Consider the following 24,347-nt stretch of genomic DNA (forward strand, 5'->3'; position numbering starts at 1 on the left):
GGGGTAATGGATCAGAAAGTGCATCTTGGGTGTTTGCTTGTTTGAGAAGATTTGTTGAAAAAGAGCATGCAACTCCATAATTTTCTCTTCCAGGTATGGTACAAAATACCTTTTCATGGTAGGTGCCATGATTATGTTCCCAATGTCTCTCAGTAACAGGTACACTTCCTATGCATCACAGCTACAGTGGGGAGAACAAGTATTTGATGCACTGCCAATTTTGCAGGTTTTCCTACTTACAAATCATGTAGAGGTCTGTAATTTTTATCATAGGTACACTTCAACTGTGAGAGACGGAATCTAAAATCCAGAAAATCACATTGTATGATTTTTAAGTAATTAATTTGCATTTTATTGCATGACATGAGTATTTGATCACCTACCAACCAGTAAGAATTCCGGCTCTCACAGACCTGTTAGTTTTTCTTTAAGAAGCCCTCCTGTTCTCCACTCATTACCTGTATTAACTGCACCTGTTTGAACTCGTTACCTGTATAAAAGACACCTGTCCACACACTCAATCAAACAGACTCCAACCTCTCCACAATTGCCAAGACCAGAGAGCTGTGTAAGGACATCAGGGATAAAAGTGTAGACTTGCACAAGGCTGGGATGGGCTACAGGACAATAGGCAAGCAGCTTGGTGAGAAGGCAACAACTGTTGGCGCAATTATTAGAAAATGGAAGAAGTTCAAGATGATGGTCAATCACCCTCAGTCTGGGGCTCCATGCAAGATCTCACCTCGTGGGGCATCAATGATCATGAGGAAGGTGAGAGATCAGCCCAGAACTACACGGCAGGACCTGGTCAATGACCTGAAGAGAGCTGGGACCACAGTCTCAAAGAAAACCATTAGTAACACACTACACCGTCATGGATTAAAATCCTGCAGCGCACGCAAGGTCCCCCTGCTCAAGCCAGCACATGTCCAGGCCCTTCTGAAGTTTGCCAATGACCATCTGGATGATCCAGAGAAGGAATGGGAGAAGGTCATGTAGTCTTATGAGACAAAAATAGAGCTTTTGGTCTAAACTCCACTCACCGTGTTTGGAGGAAGAAGAAGGTTGAGTACAACCCCAAGAACACCATCCCAACTGTGAAGCATGGAGGTGGAAACATCATTCTTTGGGGATGCTTTTCTGCAAAGGGGACTGGACGACTGCACCGGATTGAGGGGAGGATGGATGGGGCCATGTATCGCGAGATCTTGGCCAACAACCTCCTTCCCTCAGTAAGAGCATTGAAGATGGGTCGTGGCTGGGTCTTCCAGCATGACAACGACGCAAAACACACAGTCAGGGCAACTAAGGAGTGGCTCCGTAAGAAGCATCTCAAGGTCCTGGAGTGGCCTAGCCAGTCTCCAGACCTGAACCCAATAGAAAATCTTTGGAGGGAGCTGAAAGTCTGTATTGCCCAGCGACAGCCCCGAAACCTGAAGGATCTGGAGAAGGTCTGTATGGAGGAGTGGGCCAAAATCCCTGCTGCAGTGTGTGCAAACCTGGTCAAGACCTACAGGAAACGTATGATCTCTGTAATTGAAAACAAAGGTTTCTGTACCAAATATTAAGTTCTGCTTTTCTGACGTATCAAATACTTATGTCATGCAATAAAATGCAAATTAATTACTTAAAAATCATATAATGTGATTTTCTGGATTTTTGTTTTAGATTCCATCTCTCACAGTTGAAGTGTACCTATGCTAAAAATTACAGACCTCTACATGCTTTGTAAGTAGGAAAACCTGCAAAATTGGAAGTGTATCAAATACTTGTTCTCCCCACTGTAACTATTTGGGACCCAATTATTTGGGGAAGCAATCTAAAGATGGTGAATTTCTCAGATGCACTCCCAGCTAGATGCCCATTCTTCCTCAGAACATGCTCAGATAGTGGTGGTGGTCTGGATGATCTGTCGTAGTTGCCATAGGGGAAGTCATCAATCTCGTAATTTAGCTGGACCACAGTGATATGTTTTGTCTTCACAAGCTCCTGTAACACCAGCCTCAGTACAGCAGGTATGATGCCCTCAAGGAAGTCATGCATCACCTCAGGGGGAAATAAATACATAATGGGTGAAGGTGCATATGTCATGTCAGAAAAGCAGCGTGGACTTCTGACCCCATAGACTCTTGCATTTTCTGGGTTTTCTTGGACTGCCTGCATGTGGTAGCTGTAATTTGTTGAGTCACGCATGGTGAACTCCCCCTCTGTAAACTTCGAAAAGATCTCGTCCTTGGTTGTTGTGCAAAAGCGACAGATCCTTCCTGAACTGAAGTTTTTTGATAAACCAGCAACATCATGGGAAGAGAGGTTGTCGGCGGAGATTGTGGCAATGGTGGCAAGAAAGACCTTGCTTTCTCTGTTAAACTCCAAAGAAACACCTTGTGTCTCCAGCAGTCTGATATCATCAAGCAGAGGCTGGAAGACTTCATCATAACTAGTTACTCCTTTCTGAATTAGCTTGTGTTGTATTAGGGTGGAGAGTTACAGTCGTGGTCAAAAGGTTTGAGAATGACACAAATATTAATTTTCACAAAGTCTGCTGCCTCAGTTTTTATGATGGCAATTTGCATATACTCCAGAATGTTATGAAGAGTGATCAGATGAATTGCAATTAATTGCAAAGTCCCTCTTTGCCATGAAAATTAACTTAATCCCAAAAAAAAACATTTCCAGTACATTTCAGCCAAGCCACAAAAGGACCAGCTGACATCATGTCAGTGATTCTCTCGTTAACACAGGTGAGAGTGTTGACGAGGACAAGGCTGGAGATCACTCTGTCATGCTGATTGAGTTAGAATAACAGACTGGAAGCTTTAAAAGGAGGGTGGTGCTTGAAATCATTGTTATTCCTCTGTTAACCATGGTTACCTGCAAGGAAACACGTGCTGTCATCATTTCTTTGCCAAAAAAGGCCTTCACAGGCAAGGATATTGCTGCTAGTAAGATTGCACCTAAATCAACCATTTATCGGAACATCAAGAACTTTAAGGAGAGAGGTTCAATTGTTGTGAAGAAGGCTGTGTGGGGAACAGAGATGAGGTAGTCATTAAAAAAGAATGTTAAACACTATTATTGCACACAGAGTGAGTCCATGCAACTTATTATGTGACTTGTTAGACAAATTCTTACTCATTAACTTATTTAGGCTTGCCATAACAAACGGGGTTGAATACTTATTGACTCAAGACATTTCCACTTTTCATTTTTAATTAATTTGTAAAACTTTTCGAAAAAGATTGTTCCACTTTGACATTGTGGGGCCAGTGCATAGGCCAGTGACCAAACAATCTCTATTTAATCTATTTTAAATTCAGGCTGTAACACAATAACATGAAAATAGTCAAGGGGTTTTAATATTTTCTGAAGGCACTGTATATAGACAATAAACAGCTGTACAGTTTAAAACTTATTTTGAGCAATTTAAAAAAATGAATAGGCCTAAGCCTATTTGAGGAAAGAAGCATCAATTGATCTAAAACCTACAGGAGGGTAGCTCTCCAGGAACAGGGTTGGAGAGCCCTGGTTTAATGAAACAAGAGCCGTTGTGTGCTTGTAGCCGGCTTGCAGCGAAAGTCAACCCTGTCCTTTATTTCTGCAGGCTATAGGTTGCTTGCATGAGATTAAATGTTTTGCTCCATCTGTTTTAATTAGAAACAGTTATTGTATAAGTTATTATTCAATTTTCATCTCAATTAGACCGATCTGGTTGAATAAAGGTGAAATTCATGGTTAAATAAAACACTATTAACCTGGTTGAATAAAAATAAAGGTTAAATTGGTCGTTGCATGCAGCAAACCTATAGGCATAGGTCTATGCACTTTCAGGCTATTAAAATACATGTTTTTGCCTTTGTTGCTTTTGTAGAGCAGTGTGAAATAAACTTGTAGTCCACAAAATCACATTCTAACGAAAACAAGTTTAATTGCTTTTATTATATATTTAATTAAAGACGTATTATTATTATTAACCAGCTTGCCTTGCACTCTGTCACAGTGTGCAGGCAGCCTCCATTCATCACAGAGCACAAGCAGCCTCCGTTCGGCAGACAACACACACACAAACACACACCCAAGGCCCAATCTGGGGAGAGGATGAATGAACATTGAAGTTGAGCAAGCAAGTCCTAGGCCTATATGTGAATAATGTGACAAAGGTGAATTTAAGGCCTTTTTAAAATCAGCTCGACTAAACATTATTTTCATCCCGAAGTTGTCTGTCTGACCGCCCAGCATAAAAATTGCCAACCACGCAGCAATGGTCTCTGCCGGGGCCTGCGGACATCATCCCTCTACCCCTATGCAATGGCCAATGGCAAAGCTACCCCAGTGAAAAATGAATGGTGCCTCCGCTGAGCAGCACTGCGGGGTTCTAAGATGTAGGCTAAAGGATTTGCTCATTGGTGGTGGGGTTAAGAGCTAGAGAGAGGGGGAAGAGATAGGTGAGTTGCCAGCAGAGATGTGTGAATTACAAGAAGGGAACAGTGAAATATCTGCTGGAGTTTAGGCTACCCTTAGGGAGTGAACGTTATTTATAATAAGGGTTACATGGAGAAAATCAGACCTCTCTCAAAAAAAATTATATTTGACCTAAACCCTCCCTGATCGCTCAAGAAAAAACAAGTGACCCTCCCCTACACCCAAAATAATAATTAAAACAAAGTGGATAGCAGAGAACACATCTACCATTTACCCTCACTTCTTGGACAGACCAGAGCCTTAGATTTGCAGTTTTAAAAACTGTTCTTCATGCTGTAAGCATTACATGGCAATGCAAGAATTCTGATAGCGCACAGGCCTGCGGGTCAGAAGGTTGTGGGTTCAAAGACCACCATGGACAAGAGTTGGGGTGGTAAGATCTCCTTTATAGTAAAAGCATTGCATTCATCTATCATCGTATTTGCAGGTCCATGAAAAAATTGCCTTTTATAAACATGTCATGCAATTCTAAATAATTGTACATATTAGCAGGACATTTTTTAATACCACACAAATTACCGAAATTACAGGCTAAGAATGGACAGAGAGATAGGCCTATGTGTTCATCTTAGCATATTTCTCCAATGCCAAATCAGTGTGTCTTGTTTGCAATGAAACTCCCTGTTTGCTAATAATTAAATCTGAGACGTCATTAGGAATCTGAGCATGGTACTTTCAAAAGTTAGTCCTACCTTTCCACCCCAGATGGAGGCCTACCAACGCAGAAATATGTAAGCTTTAACTGCTGGCTACTCTTCTTCCGTGGATTAACCCAATGAGAGAAGGTCACAAGTGTTTCCCTAAAAGCGGTCTGGGTTTAAACATATTTTATTGTACAGAAAGTGAATAGCTTAATCAATTGATAGTGACAGAATTAGATGACTTCCCAAGCAAAGTCAATTTTTTTGCCTCCTCGGCTATAAAAGGTTGTAGCTCAGCCTTTGAATGTCAAAGACATGAAACAATGATATTCCCATATGCATCGGAGTCACGTCTTTCCTGGGTATTTTACAGCTTGTTTCTAGCATAAAGCATCACAGACCAAGGCCCTGTTATAAATTATATACACCTTATATAATCAAATCAGTTTTATTTTCTTCAAAATCTTAAACTAACAAGGGGTAGGGCAATGCCTACTCATAACTGGTTAAAATCACACGATGTCATTGGAAACACATATCTTCCTCTGTATTTTTTACTTCAAAACATAGAAATGCGCCATTTTGCATATGTTGATGTCGGGGTGGTGCTGGAGATGATAAACATGAAGTTGAACATTTTGAAATGTTCCTTTAATATAAGGTAGGCCTATGGCATACACACTCATACCCTTCAATTCAAATTTCAACGTAACAGCCATTCACTGACACGGAGGTAGGCTGTTTAAAGTGTGCATGGTGGGTGGAGGAATTGACAAACAAATCTATAGATATAGCAGCATATAACCTAATTTAGTCTGTCAAACAGGTAGGCCTACCTCTTATCTCTTAAATAAGAAGAAATAGTCTCCAATACAAAGCCCTCTTGTTGTCAGTAAAGTCTAATTAAAATGAAGATGGTTTAAATGAATTATGCCTAGGCCTACACGAATTTGCCTACTTTCAACACCATGAGCTGTCTGTTTCCAATTGAATGTGCTGCTGCTACTGCTGCTTCAAGTTTCAGCACCACAATGTAAGTTCCTCAAATCTGGCTTATTGTGAGGTCAATAACGCTGATAAACACATCATGGGCAAGAAACATATTGTTTTTTAGTAGTAGCAAGCTATCAAAGTTGACCACAGGTCCTCCTTCTCTTATTAGCAGAACATAGGCTATAGGCTAGAAAGAAGCCTCTGTAGGCCTACACAGCACAGTCATTGGTTAGGCAGCACACACAAACTTGTTTTGATCAGCAAGAGCAGAGCAGGCCGGGCTGGTTTATAATAACCTATTGATAATATTTGTTTTTATTTTCTTTACTATTTACTATTATTTTCATTACTTAAAGTCCTAATAACAATAATAAAAAAATCAATTCTTATATTTAAAACCCTTTCTCATTCTTAAGTCACATATTCAGATACTAATGACAAATGACAGTGCTTTGCAAAAATTACATTTCATTTTTGTGCATTTAAATAATATGATTTAATTTCTGCCACTCAAATCTGTCCCCTATACATTTTAAATTGATGGGGCATTACTTCCACGTACCAGTTAAATTACTATCTACTACGAAACGAATGTGAAGGCAGTCTACACAGGGCCTTCTTTATAATAAACACACACCATGGAGACATTGGGAATGCATTCAAAGAGACTCCACAAAGCAGTCCAATACTAGTTAAGCTCTCAGTAATGGGTGAAACAAATATAGCCTTTAAAAGGCATGCCTAAAAATACTGTATGTTACTGACCCAGAAACAATGCACCCACTAGTGGTCAAAAGGTTTTTGGCACTGCAAAAATACAGTACAATACTGTTTTCTGTGGGATGGACTTACAGTACCATTCAAAAGCAATTATTTTTCCCTCCCGCACATTTTTCCCACAATGAAACAAAAAAACGACTGGAATATAACTTTTTTGAGTGGCCGACAATGGTTGGAGGGACTTCCTCCTGGCACTGCATACACAACATGTTGGAGAAACTCCCAAGCAGAGGCCGACTCCCATGGGTATTTTATATTGAACACATGCAAAGTTTAAAGCAGGAATACACAGTCTTGAGCAGGATCTGTTGAAGATGAGGAAAGCCTGGGAGCAGTGGTGTTTGTCGCCCAGCTGCAGGACAAAGGGCTTCTCGCCAACTGGTCCAGATACTGCACCATGTTGGTTCCAACCTGAAAAAGTCAGTCAAATGTCTAACAGAGTTGAACTTTGTTTTAGATTGTTGTTTATGTACCACATAAATTGGAGGTGATCACGTTTTAAAAGTTGACAACTATTTTAAATGCCTTCATTGACAAACTTCCATCTGTAGAATTTGCAGCTTGGCATCATTGTAGATAAGGTCACATATGTATTATTATAAATTGAGTAGTTTGGGTCCCGGATGCTGATTGGCCTTATTACTTAATTATTGTTTAACACTTACAGGTTGCACATCTATGAAGGCCCGCTTGGCCTTCTCTGAGGTGGGGCGAATAGTTTTGCTGTCCACTCTGTATGGGGCAGCAGGAATCACGTTCAGGGCCACATCACCATGTGCGTCTGGGTGAAAACAACATTTGAAATCAGAATTAGAAGTTAGATCAAAAGCAGCACAAGAAAGAGAAACTCCTCTACAGGTCACGTTATGTCTTACCCGTTGTCAAGGTTTCTTCGGGGTCTGGGAGAAGGTCGCTGGCCCTCTTCTCCTTTCTGGGGAAGAGGAGGGCCTTCTCCGCTATCACAGCCAGTGGTTCACCTCCGGGAACAAAATGTCAAGGTCCTGTAATACCTAAATGGATATTTTGAACATGAAATTAGAACAGGTTACATAATTATACATATGGAATATATACCCTATTCATTTACCATTCATTAATAAATTCAAGTTACAGTTGCAGTCGGAAGTTTACATACACTTAGGTTGGAGTCATTAAAACTCGTTTTTCAACCACTCCACAAATTTCTTGTTAACAAACTGTAGTTTTGGCAAGTCGGTTAGGTCATCTACTTTGACACAAGTAATTTTTCCAACAATTATTTACAGACTTATAATTCACTGTATTGTACTGTAATTCCAGTGGGTAGAAGTTTACATACACTAAGTTGACTGTGCCTTTAAACAGCTGAAAATGATGTCATGGCATTAAATTATGTCAGTTGGAGGTGTAACTGTGGATGTATTTCAAGGCCTACTTTCAAACTCAGTGCCTCTTTGCTTGACATCATGGGAAAATCAAAAGAAATCAGCCAAGACCTCAGAAAAAAAATTGTAGAACTCCACAAGTCTGGTTCATACTTGGGAGCAATTTCCAAACACCTGAAGGTACTACGTTCATCTGTATAAACAATAGTACGCAAGTATAAACACCATGGGACCACGCAGCCGTCATCCGCTCAGGAAGGAGACGCGTTCTGTCTCCTAGAGATGAACGTACTTTGGTGCGAAAAGTGCAAATCAATCCCAGAACAACAGCAAAGGACCTTGTGAAGATGCTGGAGGAAACAGGTACAAAAGTATCTATATTCACAGTAAAACGAGTCCTATATCGACATAACCTGAAAGGCCGCTCAGCAAGGAAGAAGCCACTGCTCTAAAATCGCAATAAAAAAGCCAGACTACGGTTTGCAACTGCACATGGGGACAAAGATCGTACTTTTTGGAGAAATGTCCTCTGGTCTGATGAAAAAAATAGAACTGTTTGGCCATAATTACCATCGTTATGTTTGGAGGAAAAAGGGGAAGGCTTGCAAGCAAAATAACACCATCCCAACCGTGAAGCATGGGGGTGGCAGCATCATGCAGCTTTGCTGCAGGAGGGACTGGTGCACTTCACAATAGATGGCATCATAAGGAAGGAAAATTATGTGGATATATTGAAGCAATATCTCAAGACATCAGTCAGGAAGTTAAAGCTTGGTCGCAAATGGGTCTTCCAAATGGACAATGACCCCAAGTATACTTCCAAAGTTGTGGCAAAGTGGCTGACAAAGCCCTGACCTCAATCCTATAGAAAAGTTGTGGGCAGAACTGAAAAAGCGTGTGCGAGCAAGGAGGCCTGCAAACCTGACTCAGTTACACCAGCTCTGTCAGGAGGAATGGGCCAAAATTCACCCAACTTATTGTGGGAAGCTTGTCGAAGGCTACCTGAAACATTTGACCCAAGTTAAACAATTTAAAGGCAATGTTACCAAATACTAACTGAGTGTATGTAAACTTCTGACCCACTGGGAATGTGATGAAATAAATAAAAGCTGAAATAAATCATTCTCTCTAATATTATTCGGACATTTCACATTCTTAAAATAAAGTGGTGATCCTAACTGACCTAAGACAGGGAATTTTTACTAGTATAAAATGTCAGGAATTGTGAAAAACTGAGTTTAAATGTATTTGGCTAAGGTGTACGTAAACTTCCGACTTCAACTGTATGTAATGACAGGACAAGGAATTACTATTAGCCACTAACCCTGTCCCTATGCTCTTGGGGATAGGATTAGGGGTTAGGTTTAGGGTTGTGGTTGAAGCTAGGCTCAGGGTGGAACCGAGATTTAGACATGAAGCTAGGTTTAGGGTTGGGGTCCCCTGACCCTGTCCCTAACATAACCCCGGATGCTCATCCTAGCTTCATGTCCTCCCCTAACACCCCCCTCCCCTACATTGTTTCAAGCTTACATATAGATAATTAGATAGATAGATAGATAGATAGATAGATAGATAGATAGATAGATAGATAGATAGATAGATAGATAGATAGATAGATAGATAGATAGATAGATAGATAGATAGATAGATAGATAGATAGATAGATAGATAGATAGATAGATAGATAGATAGATAGATAGATAGATAGATAGATAGATAGATAGATAGATAGATAGATAGATAGATAGATAGATAGATAGATAGATAGATAGATAGATAGATAGATAGATAGATAGATAGATAGATAGATAGATAGATAGATAGATAGATAGATAGATAGATAGATAGATAGACTTAAACCCAACAAGCATAAAATAACCCAACAAAACCACCCAATAGCTGTAACCCAACAATTGGGTTGTGAACATAACCCAACATTTTTTTGCTGTGTAGACCTTCCTACAGTTGAGAGCCTTACTGTATTATAATAGCCTGCAGATTAATAATATAGCTCAATGCTATTTTTTAAGATGCAGACATATGTCAGGCGGTGGTATCACGACACGTCAGTCAGACGTTCAATGGTAGGCGACAGTAGCTAAATCATTGTTTTAGTCCAATGTTTGTAAAATATGGTTAAAACTATAATTTTGATATCATGGATGGTCAGTCCTTGCATCCATAGATCTGTCTATGATTTTAAGAGTGGTTACATTTCTCCAGCCCCATCCCTCAGCTTTTTACCGAAACAGGGGTGAGGAAAACATTTTGTTATTGTTTCTATTGCTGATTGCTGCTTAAAGGGTAAGACTAATGGGAGCCTATGACGGATGACAAAAGACAGACAGAGGGACAGGGCTTCCAATGGAGTACTATTTCTCTGTCTCTTTTAGTGAGTGGACATAAAGAGAGCTGTTTAGTCCAAGTGTGGAGAACCAGAGAGAGGGCTTAGGAGAGTGAAGACGGGCTGGGTGCTTGGTGGCTGAGGAGGAAGCCAGAGAGTGAGGGACTTAGGAAGGGAGGGGTGCCTGAGGTAGAGCTGGTGTGTCGGTGGAGGCTGTCTAGGTGGGCAGTCCATCAGGCCTCCCTATCTGGTGACAGCCTTGGCTCCTAGCCCTGCTCCCTGCCTGGTGCTGCCAGTCCCTTTAATTTCCTCCAGGGGGATAAATCAGCTGTTTATGGACCTGGCGGAGCCTGGCAGAGGGGAGGGAGCAGGGCTGAGCCTCAGATGGATTATCAATGAACCATATAACTCAGGACCAGGTAGGGCAGGACACAGCTCCCTGAGGGATGGATGATCACAGCCACGACTGGCAGGGGGACAGGGAGACGACAGGTGGGATGGGTGACCAAACAAACGTCCCCCATACTGACACCCCCCAGCCATCCCTCATCGCCCTCATTGCCCTCTCACTTCTAGCGATCTTCTCTCCTCCTCTCCTGGGCCTCTTTGTCACCTCTCTCTCTTCTGTTTTCTTGCTCTCTCCTCTCTCCTCTACTGATGGTCATTCTCTCTCCTCCTCCCTCCTTTCTTTCTTCTTATTTTCCTGTCGCCACCCTCTCCTGTCATCATGTTGAAGTGGCTTTAGTGACATCCCCCCACCTCCTCTACCATCACCCCATAATAATATATTTCAGTGTGGCAGGGAGGTTGTTATGGTGATGGATGCTGTAGGGACTGACCCTCCTTGGCCTGCCCCTGTCTCACCAGAGATTTGTGACCATAGACAGGTGCTACAGGAAGCAACTCTCAGCCAGAGATACACAGAGATGATACACACCCACTCACACAGTATTCTAATTTAGTAATTTGCATGCAATCACAAACTCTTGCAAACAGGGAAGTTCAGACTATTGCACAAAGCTTTATACAAAAGATGCCTAGACACAAAACATCTCAAGACAAAAGACAAAACTCAGACAGCCTATCAACAAACAAATTACATTGGTGTTTTGCTTCCCTCTTTTATCTGCACCATTAATTAGGAAATGAAGTATTGTGTCTTTTAATAACATAATTATGGCCACATAAAGATTCTGAGTGGAGTGAAGTACTATTAACCTTGGAGAGAGTCTGTTTCGTCATTACTGGAGGAACGAGCAAAGGCACGCGCAAACACATGCGCAGATACACACAAACACTCCCTCTCTCACGCACACACTTATACACACACACACACACACACACACACACAGAAAACAACATCCTGCATCCTGTGTCCTGGTGAGTCAGTAATTGTAACAGCCAATTAGACCTCAATGACTCAACTTCAAACATACAGCTCAGCCTTGCATACCCAAACACTGTGGAGTGAGTCAGAGAGAGGGAGGGAGGGAGGGAGGGAGATGGAGGAAAAGAGTGGAGGGGAGCGGGAGATAGAGAAGGAGAGAGAGGGAGGGAGGACAGTGTGAATGAGAGAGAGAGGGACAGAGAGAGAGGAGAGATAGGGAGGAGGAGTGTGAAGGAGAGAGAGAGGGATGGAGAGTGAAGGAGAGAAAAGGACGGAGAGAGGGAGGAGGAGAGAAGATTAGAGCTGGGAGATGGAGAGAAAAAGGGAAGTTGATTTAAGATCACTTGTGCCCTGCGCTCTTGGTGCCCAGATGTCTGAGACTCCCAAAGCTTACTCTAATTTAGTTTCTCCACCCACTGCACCGTCCTATCCCCTACTCCCCTTCTCTGTTTCTTTCATCCAAGCCCCTCTGATTTTGGGATGTGTATAGAGCAGTGCGTATAGATCCTCCCTCCCCTTTCCCATCCCTACGAGTGTGTGTGTGTATATGTGTGAGGCAGACAGGGTTGGCGCTGAATGAAAACGTAGCACCCAGTGTAATCTCTGGCCTGTGTGCGTACGTGTGTGTGTGTCTTGCTCATGTGTGTATGTTGTTCCTGCACCTGTGTGTGTGTGTGTGTGTGTGTAAGCCGGGGAGATACAGGCATTAGCAGAGATGAGCCCATAATACAGGCGGCTGTAAGTGAAGTCTTTAAGAAAGTGAGAGGAGGATTAATCTGAGGGAAATGAGGCTACTGTCTGCTCCTTATGGAGGGGGGTTAGAGACCAGAGAGAGAGAGAGAGAGAGAGAGAGAGAGAGAGAGAGAGAGAGAGAGGGAGAGAGAGAGAGAGAGAGAGAGAGAGAGAGAGAGAGAGAGAGAGAGAGAGAGAGAGAGAGAGAGAGAGAGAGAGAGAGAGAGAGAGAGAGAGAGAGAGAGAGAGAGAGAGAGAGAGAGAGAGAGAGAGAGAGAGAGAGAGGAAGGGATTAGTGAACTCCTAAACATTCTGGGCCTTTCTCCAGCCAGAAGGACACCACTTTAGAAAGTGTTGAAGAGGGAGTGCTTGTTAGAGACAGTAGAAATGGAGAGGAGAGAAGGAGGGCAAGTCACAGAAGGCCTCATGCTGTCCATCAATGTACAGAGAGGAGCTGTGGGTATTCCTTATGTGTATATGTAGGTTAAATACGTATGTATATCAATTGATTGGATTTATATAGCGTTTTTCTACCAACTTAGGTACTCAAAGCGCTTTACCATAGTAGGGGGAAACTCACCTTGTCCACCACCAATGTGCGGCACCCACCCGGATGAGGCACGGCGACCATTTTGGGCCAGAACGCTCACCACACATCAGCTATTAGGTGGAGAGGTGAGGAGTGATATATGTTAATTAGGAATGAGGGGGATGATTAGTACACACAGATAGACTGCAAAATTATTAATGCACACATATAGACTACAACATTTTCCCTTCATTATGTTTGATTAAAATGCAAATGATTAGCGAGAAGGGAGCGTGAGAGTAAGGGGGGCTGGGGTTTGATGGATCCCTCTAAACATGTTTTGAATCAGCAGGAGCCAGAGAGGGAGGCCCTTTGATCTGCTTTTAATGGGCTTCACCACAGAGCTAAATATCCGGTCGTGGAGCTCCATGTCAGGGCCTACCAGTACATATACACATACACATGCGCGCACACACACACAGACACACATGCACCAAAACAGTTCCTCTTCTCTGCCCTGTCAAACAGAATGCCAAGACTACACAAACTTTTACTTTACAGTCAGCACTAATCTGAAGTTCCACCAAACCAATCCCCCTTTGAATGGCTGAATGGCAAATCCAGTTAGCTAAAAAAGCCCAGTATTAGGATCCAATGTGGAGAAATTAGGCCTGCTTGAAAGGAGTAGAGCAGGGGGGTTTGAACTATGGAAAGACAATTCGTTTGGTTTTTAATAGTCAGACATTTTAGTAATAATCCCTCCAGCCTCCAAGTCCTGGTTTGGGTTCCATTGTTTATGGATGGGTTTTTGGGGGAAGAGGGATCTCCCTCCTTCTTGGAGGAGCTTTAGGGAGCAGTGTATGATTTGTGGAAAGTTAAAAGCCATTGAAATCACCTGGAAGTTTCTTATATGGAAGTTGGGGATGAGAAGTGGGGATCTTATCTGGACTAAAGGCTTGGTTTTATCAGAGGTGCAGGCTGATCCCAGATAGAAAACACAGTTGAAGATTATCCTTCTCTTCTTTTCTGCTTAAAATAATTATATTTTAAAGCGCCACCTTGAATAGGACTGAAAAGGAAGGGTTCCCTAACTCATTGGGGTCAATGCCATTGTGCATAGGAGTACTGATAAAGAGTACTGATAAAGGGTACTGACAGAAATAGCGAAAGGTACAGTAAAACATCTTACCCCAGGATATCAGAAAAACAAAAATAACCACTCAGATGTCTGCAATGATCTTTTGATCATTAAGTGCCCCTTTTTATTGTAATTTTCTGGGAAAAGTCAAAATGTGAAGGGAATTGAGCTTTGATGGTTTTGGGGATTTTAAAGTCCCTTTTAATCAATCCAATGTATCAGGGTACCCTCACATTGTACCCTGTAGGCCTCCTGTAGCTCAGTTGGTAGAGCATGGCACTTGCAACGCCAGGGTTGTGGGTTCGATTCCCACGGGGGGCCAGTATGAAAAATGTATGCACTCGCTAAGTGTAAGTCGCTCTGGATAAGAGCGTCTGCTAAATGTCAAAAGATTGTACTGTATAACATCATGCTCTGCTTTGGTTCACTGAGTCAAAATCATCCTAATCTCTCCCTCTGCTCCTCTTCCTCCATCTGCCTGTCTCGCAGAGCACTCCTGGAAGAGCTTTCAGTGGCATGTTGGCTTGGCAACAGATTAAGAGGGACGGGCCTCAGGGGAGGGAGGGGTGTTAATTGTTGTTGAACTATTAATCAGGTCCAAGTGGACCTTCATTACTTAATTGTGGTCCTCTGTAGCTCAGCTGGTAGAGCACGGCGCTTGTAACGCCAAGGTAGTGGGTTCGATCCCCGGGACCACCCATACACAAAAATGTATGCACGCATGACTGTAAGTCGCTTTGGATAAAAGCGTCTGCTAAATGGCATATTATATATATTATATTATTATAATTAACATCAGTACTGGTCCTCGACAGGAGAGCCAGCACCACTATCTACAGTCAGGGAGGGCAGGCACTGGAACAGCAAGTACTGGAGCCACTGCCACACAAAGTTATTTTTGCTTCGAATTGGATTGAAGTGTGCTCTATCTTGTCGCTGCTCAGTTTGGCTGTTTCCCAGTGATGTGATGTGTTAACATGCTCTCTCCTGCTTCTTGGTTCTTGTCCAAAACAGAGGGGCTGATAGCTAGGCCTGGCACACATCACAGATGACACTCTGATCACTCTGACTATATTAGAAGTCGTGACATGCCAGCACATATGAGACTGTCTGAGACAGGAGGGACATGTTGACTGGCCTATACTCTACTATCTCTGGTCTCTCTCTGGCCGATGGCAATGGCTGTCAGAGTAGGGGAACAAGCTGCAGGGTTACTGATGCATCTTCTTCTTTCTTTTTCAGCACCTACTGAATCGCCATTGAGACCCAGTCTTGGTGAGTGCAATTGTTTTTGCATGTTTATGTGCTATCAACTCAATCTAATGTGGTCATACCAAATTATTGGAGTCCAACATCAACAACTTTGATCTTATTAAAAATTGGACCCTTCTCTGTCATGTTTTATCTCCTAACCCTTGTTGTTGTGTATTTTGTGTGTAGCTGAGATCCATGGGAACCATGCGGTGCTGCGTGATGACTTTGACTCCAACCTGCAGGGAGAGCTAGACCCCAGCATTTGGTAGGTTACATCAATCAATTAATCAATCAATCAATCAAATGTAATTTTTTAAGTCCTTTTTACATCAGCAGTTGTCACAAAGTGGCTACTATAGCATCATGTTTTGTGTAATTTTGTCACACACTGCAGTTGAAGAAGACAAAAATGTCTTATAAAAAATTACAGTAAGTCATTTGGATTCATATCTAAACCTGCATAAATTATCTTCTAATGTACCCCCCCCCCCCCCCCCCCCCCCCCCCCCCCCCCCCCCCCCCCCCCCCCCCCCCCCCCCCACCCCAGGTCAGAGTGTAGTAACTGTGATGTAGGAGAGCAGTGTGGGGTTCTGATGCATGGCAGAGCTGTCATCTTCTGTGAGCCCTTCGGAGAGAGAGAACTGGTAACTATGACCACAATACAACCACAAACTCAACCACTCCTCTAGCCATAATTACAACCACACTACGACCTCAACCACCTAGTTTATCACAACCATAGTAGAACCGAAACGACACTATTATTGAACACAACCACAACCACATAATACCACAACCTACAACCTACAACATATCAGATCATGTCAGAACCACAAAGACACTACAATGCTTCCACGTATCTGATAATAATCATGTTAATAACCACTATTTCCATGTTGCACCAGATGAGAGACAGCGAGCGGCTGTGTTTAGTGTGTCCTGATTCTATTTGCTTACTCTGATAATAAGCTTTTACAGAGTATGTCTGTCAGCCTTCCAAGTGTTTCATGCAGCTGTCTGGCACTAGTTCAGTCAAGTGCAGTACACACAATGATGCATGCCCCACACAGAACACACACACACAGAACACACACACACACAGAACACACAGAACACACAAACACACACTGACGAAAGCCCTTGCATTCCTTAATCTAGGAATTAGATTGTGATTAGATATCTGTAGCCCCATTCCCCAGCTTTTAGGCAAACGTTGAATTAAGCCCCACTGACTTTATCCTCTAACATGTGATATATGTACCCTCTCTCCTCAAGACCACTGTACCTCTCAACACCACCACAGCCTCTATCCTGCAGTTTGCTCTTGGTGAGTAAAAAACATAATGTAGGCAATCACTCATGTCATTTTACAGTGCTGTGAAAAAGTATTTGCCACCTTTCTGATTTTCTCTATTTTTGCATATTTTTGATACTGAATGTTATCAAATCTTCAACCAAAACCTAATATTAGATAAAGGGAACCTGAGTGAACAAATAATACAACAATTACATACTGCTAGCTAGCTGCCTATCAAGCTAGCGGGGATTCTTGAGGGCTTGAACGCAGCCCGCGACGCGGTTAGCCATTGTGGCTGGGATCGTGGATTGTCCTGGGTTTGTGGCTGTCTAGATCCCTGCTGTTTGTTATCTTCAATCTTCCCTGTGACCTGCCCTGTCTGGAACTGCGAGGAGTAACAGCGTAACCTACGTCGCTACCATGACAAAGACCAAAGCCGGCGGGAGTACCGTTGAGGACAGTGGTGTCTCTCTAGCACAGGTGAAGGATCTTTTAAATAAATTTAAAAAAAGAGTTCTACAAGCAGTTGTTACAACAACAAGAAAATAGCTTTGTGTTTTGTTCAAATACTGGTGGATTCAACTAACTAAATAATGGACGACCTGACCAGAGAGGTCCAGGACCTGAAGAACAGCTTGCAGTTCTCCCAGGGTCAGCTCGATGAGTTGAAACAGCAGAACGGCAAGATGACAGCAATCTGTAGGTCATTGAGAGAGGACATCAGTTCTGTGTGTGAATCCTTGATAACAATGACGGATAAATCTCGAGGGACAATCAAGGCGGAATAACATGGTTGTGGACAGAATTGCAGAATCTCAACATGAGACTGGGATGGAGTCTGAGGACAAAGTGAGGGAAATGATCTCTGAGAAATTGGAGATGGACCACAGGAAGATTGAGGTGGAGAGCACCCACAGGACTGGAAAACCCACCACAGGCCCGTGGGGACATTGCTTATATCTGCTATGACAGGCTCATTGTCCACCCTTCCTCCCAGAAGCCTGGAAGGGATGAGAGAGCCAAGCCTATGGGTTCATAACGTCAACCCTGCAGCACACACACACACACACACACCAATTGATTAATGGACTGCTGAATGTAAATGTTTTCTCTTGCTTTGTTTGCTCTTTTCCATATTATATCTACCTCTGATAAGCTACCCAGGAAAGGGCTGAAAATAGCCCATATTAATATATGTAGCCATAGAAATAAGGTTAATGAAATCAATGACTTGCTCTGTAGCTCAGCTGGTAGAGCATGGCGCCTGTAACGCCAAGGTAGTGGGTTCGATCCCTGGGACCACCCATACACAAAAAAAATTATGCACGCATGACTGTAAGTCGCTTTGGATAAAAGTGTCTGCTAAATGACATGTTATTACTAACATCAGATAACATCATATATTAGCCATTCCTGAGACTCACTTATATAATACATTTTATGATACAGGTATTTGGTATTTTATTAGGATCTCAATTAGCTGTTGTAAAAACAGCAGCTACTCTTCCTGGGGTCCACACAAAACATGAAACATGACATAATACAGAACATTAATAGACAAGAACAGCTCAAGGACAAAACTACATAAATTTTTTTTAAAGGCAAACGTAGCCTACATACCAATACATACACACAATCTATCTAGGTCAAATAGGGGAGAGGTGTTGTGCCGTGAGGTGTTGCTTTATCTGTTTTTTGAAACCAGGCTTGCTTTTTATTTGAGCATTATGAGATGGAACGGAGTTCCATGCAATAATGGCTCTATATAATACTGTACGCTTTCTTGAATTTGTTCTGGATTTGGGGACTGTGAAAAGACCCCTGGTGGCATGTCTGGTGGGGTAAGTATGTGTGTCAGAGCTGTGTGTACGTTGAATATGCAAACAATTTGGGATTTTGAACACATTAATGTTTCTTATAAAAAGAAGAAGTGATGCAGTCAGTCTCTCCTCAACTCTTAGCCAAGAGAGACTGGCATGCATAGTATTTATATCAGCCCTCTGATTACAACGAAGAGCAAGATGTCCCACTCTGTTTTGGGCCAGCTGCAGCTTAACTAGGTATGTCCTTGCAGCACTGGACCACACGACTGGACAATAATCAAGATTAGACAAAACTAGAGCCTGCAGAACTTGCTTTTTGGAGTGTGGTGTCAAAAAAGCAGAGCATCTCTTTATTACGGACAGACCTCTCCCCATCTTTACAACCATTGAATCTATATGTTTTGACCATGACAGTTTACAATTTAAGGTAACACCAAGTAATTTAGTCTCCTCAACTTGTTCAACAGCCATACCATTCATTACCAGATTCAGCTGAGAGCTAGAACTTAGGGAACGTATTTGTACCAAATACAATGCTCTTAGATTTAGAGATGTTCAGGACCAGTTTATTAGTGGCAAACAATTCCAAAACAGACTGCAACTCTTTGTTAAGGTTTTCAGTGACTTCATTAGGTGTGGTTGCTGATGCGTATATGGTTGAATCATCAGCATACATGGACACTAATGCTCTGTTTAATGCCAGTAGCAGGTCATTGGTAAAAATAGAAAAGAGTAGAGGGCCTAGAGAGCTGCCCTGTGGTACACAACACTTTACATTACTCCATTAAAGAAAACCCTTTGAGTTCAATTAGATAGATAGCTTTGAATCCACAATATGGCAGAGGTTAAAATGCCATAACACATACCTTTTTTCAACAACAGGTTATGGTCAATAATATCAAAGGCTGCAATGAATTATAACAGTACAGCTCCCATAATCTACTTATAATCAATTCATTTCAACCAATCATCAGTCATGTTGATTGCCCTTCCCTATAAGCATGCTGAAAGTCTGTTGATAATTTGTTTACAGAGAAGTAGCATTGTATTTGGTCAAACACAATTTTTTTCAACAATTTGATAAGAGCTGGCAGCAAGCTCTGCTGTTAGAACCAGTAAAGGCCGCTTTACCATTCTTGGGTAGCGGAATTACTTTGGCTTCCCTCCAGGCCTGAGGACAAAGACTTTCCTCTAGGCTCAAATTAAAGATATGACAGATACAGTGACTGAAATCCTGCAGCGCCCGCAAGGTCCCCCTGCTCAAGAAAGCACATATACAGGGCCGTCTGAAGTTTGCCAATGAACATCTGAATGATTCAGAGGAGAACTGGGTGAAAGTGTTGTGGTCAGATGAGACCAAAATCGAGCTCTTTGGCATCAACTCAACTCGCCGTGTTTGGAGGAGGAGGAATGCTGCCTATGACCCCAAGAACACCATCCCCACCGTCAAACATGGAGGTGGAAACATTATGCTTTGGGGGTGTTTTTCTGCTAAGGGGACAGGACAACTTCACCGCATCAAAGGGACGATGGACGGGGCCATGTACCATCAAATCTTGGGTGAGAACCTCCTTCCCTCAGCCAGGGCATTGAAAATGGGTCGTGGATGGGAATTCCAGCATGACATTGACCCAAAACACACGGCCAAGGCAACAAAGGAGTGGCTCAAGAGGAAGCACATTAAGGTCCTGGAGTGGCCTAGCCATCTCCAGACCTTAATCCCATAGAAAATCTGTGGAGGGAGCTGAAGGTTCGAGTTGCCAAACGTCAGCCTCGAAACCTTAATGACTTGGAGAAGATCTGCAAAGAGGAGTGGGACAAAATCCCTCCTGAGATGTGTGCAAACCTGGTGGCCAACTAAAAGAAACATCTGACCTCTGTGATTGCCAACAAGGGTTTTGCCACCAAGTACTAAGTCATGTTTTGCAGAGGGGTCAAATACTTATTTCCCTCATTAAAATGCAAATCAATTTATAACATTTTTGACATGCGTTTTTCTGGATTTTGTTGTTGTTATTCTGTCTCTCACTGTTCAAATAAACCTACCATAAAAATTATAGACTGATCATGTCTTTGTCAGTGGGCAAACGTACAAAATCAGCAGGGGATCAAATACTTTTTTCCCTCACTGTAAGAGTGGCTGTAGAGTCAGCTACCATCCTCAGTAGCCTTCCATCTAAGTTGTCAATGCCAGGACGTTTGTCATTATTGATCGATAACAATACTTTTTCCACTTCTCCCACACTAACTTTACAAAATTCAAACTTCCAATGCTTTTCTTTCATTATTTGTTTTTTTATGCATGAATACGATGGCTCACTGTTCATTGTTGGCATTTCCTGTGTAAGTTTGCCCACTTTGCCAATGAAGTAATCATTAAAATAATTGGCAACATCAAATGGTTTTGTGATGAATAAGCCATCTGATTCGATGAAAGATGGAGTTGAAATTGTCTTTCTGCCCATAATGTAATTTAAAGTCCTCCAAAGTTTTTTTTCCATCATTCTTTATATCATTGATCTTGGCTTCATAATACAGTTTCTTCTTCTTTTTGTTGTGTTTAGTCACATACTTTCTCAATTTGCAGTAAGTCAACGAGTCAGATGTGCAGCCAGACTTATTAGCCACTCCTTTCTTGGCGACCTGAATATTGACTGTTTTCAACCATACAGTTTTTTAATTACTCATCAATCCATAGAGCCTTAACAGTTCTAACAGTCAGTTTCCTAACAGGTGCATGTTTATCAATAATTGGAAGAAGCAATTTCATAGATTCATCAAGTGCAGCGTCTGGATGCTCCTTAGTAATCACATCAGACCAACAAATATGTTTTACATCATCCACATATGAGTCACAGCAAAATCTTTTGTATAATCTCTTATACGCAATTTTAGGCCCAGCTGTTGGAACTTTGGCTTTCCTGGATATAGCCACTATATTGTGATCACTGCATCCAATTGATACGGAGACAGCTTTAGAACAAAGTTCTACAGTATTAGTAAAAATGTGATCGATATATGTGGATTATCTTGTTCCTGTAGTGTTTGTAAACACCCTGGTAGGTTGATTAATAACCTGAACCAGATTACAGGCACTGGTTACAGTAAGAAGCTTCCTCTTGAGCGGACATCTTGATGAAAACCAGTCAATATTCAGGTCCCCAAGAAAGTAGACCTCTCTGTTTACATCACATACACTATCAAGCATTTCACATTATTTAGATACTGACTGTTCGCACTTGGTAGCCTATAGCATAACCCCAAAAGAAAAGGCTTTAGATGTGGCAAGTGAACCTGCAACCACAACACTTCAATAACACTTGAAGTAAAATCTTCTCTATGCATTACAGGGATATGGCTCTGAATATTTACAGCAACACCTCCCCCATAAGCATTTCTGTCTCTTCTACAGATGTTATATTCTTGTATTGCTACTGCTGTATCATCAAATGAATTATCTAAGTGAGACTCAGACATGGCTAATATATGAATGTTGTCTGATGTTAGCAAGTTATTGATTGCAAGAACCTTATTTCTAAGGCTATTAATATGGGCTATTTTCAGCCCTTTCCTGGGTAGCTTATCAGAGATACTGAATACTGAAAAGAGCAAACAAAGCAAGAGAAAACAATATATATTCAGCAGTCCATTAATCAATTGGTGTGTGTGTGTGTGTGCTGTGGGGTTGAAGCTGCCAACCCATAGGCTTGGCTCTCTCATCCCTTCCAGGCTTCTGGGAGGGAGGGCAGACAATGAGCCTGTCATAGCGGATGTAACCAATGTCCCCACGCGCTCTGGCAGGGTTCATGGCTGGGATAATTTCTTTCCTCTTCTGGCGCACAGCTTCACGATAGTCCTCGTTGAGAAAGATATACGTTCCTCTCAAGTTCTTGGCTCTTTCCAGAACAGCTAACTTGTCCTTGAACCTCAGGAACTTGACCACTATCGGCCTGGGCCTGTCACCTTGGCCGGTGGTGGGTTTTCCAGTCCTGTGGGCGCGCTCTACCTCAATCTTCCTGTGGTCCATCTTCACTTTCTCAGAGATCCTTTCCCTCACATTGTCCTCAGACTCCGTCCAGGTCTCATGTGGAGATTCTGCAATTCCATCCACAACCATGTTGTTACGTCTTGATTGTCCCTCGAGATAGTCTGACTATCCGTCATTGTTATCATGGATTCACACACAGAACTCATGTCCTCTCTCAATGACTTAGAAATTGCTGTCATCTTGCCGTTCTCCTGTTTCAACTCATCGAGCTGACCCTGGGAGAACTGCAAACTGTTCTTCAGGTCCTGGAACTCTCTGGTCAGGTCGTCCATTATTTTATTAGTCGAGTCCACCTGTATTTGGACAAAGCACTTGAAGCTATTTTCTTGTTGTTGTAACAACTGCTTGTAGAACTATTTTTGTTTAAAAGATCCTTCACGTGTGATAGAGAGACACCACTGTCCTCGACAACGGTACTCCCGCTGGCTTTGGTCTTTGTCATGGTAGCTAGCGACGTAGGTTACGCTGTTACTCCTCACAGTTCTAGACAGGGCAGGTCACAGGGAAGATTGAAGATAACAAACAGCAGGGATCTAGACACCCACAAACCCAGGACAATCCACGATCCCAGCCACAATGGCTAACCACGTCGTGGGCTGCGTTCAAGCCCTCAAGAAACCCCACTAGCTTGATAGGCAGCTAGCTAGCAGCTAGACTAGTTGCAACGCCAAATAGCTCATCAGAACCATCCTTCACAGTCCCCAAATCCAGAACAAATTCAAGAAAGTGTACAGTATTATGTAGAGCCATTATTGCGTGGAATTCCATTCCATCTCATATTGCTCAAGTGAACAGCAAACCTGGTTTCAAAAAACAGATAAAGCAACACCTCACGGCACAACACCTCTTCCGTATTTGACCTAGATAGTTTGTGTGTATGTATTGATATCTAGGCTACATGTGCCTTTTGTAAAAAAAAAAAAAAATAATGTAGTTCTGTCCTTGAGCTGTTGTCTATTAATGTTCTGTATTATGTCATTTTTATGTTTTGTGTGGACCCCAGGGAGAGTAGCTGCTGCTTTTGCAACAGCTAATGGGGATCCTAATAAAATACAAAATACAAAGATTCACAACACCCAATGCCCCTGTGTGCAAAATTAATTGCCCCCTTACACTCAATAATTGGTTGTGCCACCTTTAGCTGCAGTGACTCCAACCAAATGATTCCTGTAGTTGTTGATCACTCTCTTTCGTCGCTGTGGAGGAATTTTGGCCCACTCTTTCATGCAGAACTGCTGTAACTCAGCGACATTTGTGGATTTTCAAGCATGAAGTACTCGTTTCAAGTCCTGCCACAACATCTCAATTGGAATTAGGTCTGGACTTTGACTAGAACACTCCACATCTTCAAATGTGTTGCTTTTTAGCCATTTCATGTAGACTTGATTGTGTGTTTTGGATCATTGTCTTGCTGCATGACCCAGCTGCACTTCTGCTTCAGCTCACAGACAGATGGCATGACATTCTCCTGTAGGGGCAAATACCTTTTCACAGCACTCTATGTAATGAACGTTTATGAAAAACCCTTACACAACTCA

At 42.3% G+C, this 24,347-nt stretch overlaps 1 protein-coding gene across 1 annotated transcript in view; it reads left to right on the forward strand.

Moving 5' to 3' along the window:
- Positions 1–24,347, forward strand: part of LOC311137001 (reelin-like) — a 221,303-nt gene that overhangs the window by 120,941 nt on the left and 76,015 nt on the right. Inside the window, 4 exon segments of the mRNA XM_084171327.1 lie at positions 15,630–15,662; positions 15,828–15,906; positions 16,189–16,285; positions 16,917–16,968. Of these exon segments, the coding sequence (XP_084027453.1) occupies positions 15,630–15,662; positions 15,828–15,906; positions 16,189–16,285; positions 16,917–16,968 (261 nt within the window).

This window comes from Coregonus lavaretus (assembly GCF_964263955.1).
Source record: "Coregonus lavaretus genome assembly, chromosome: 11".
NCBI classification, from domain to species: Eukaryota; Metazoa; Chordata; class Actinopteri; order Salmoniformes; family Salmonidae; genus Coregonus; species Coregonus lavaretus.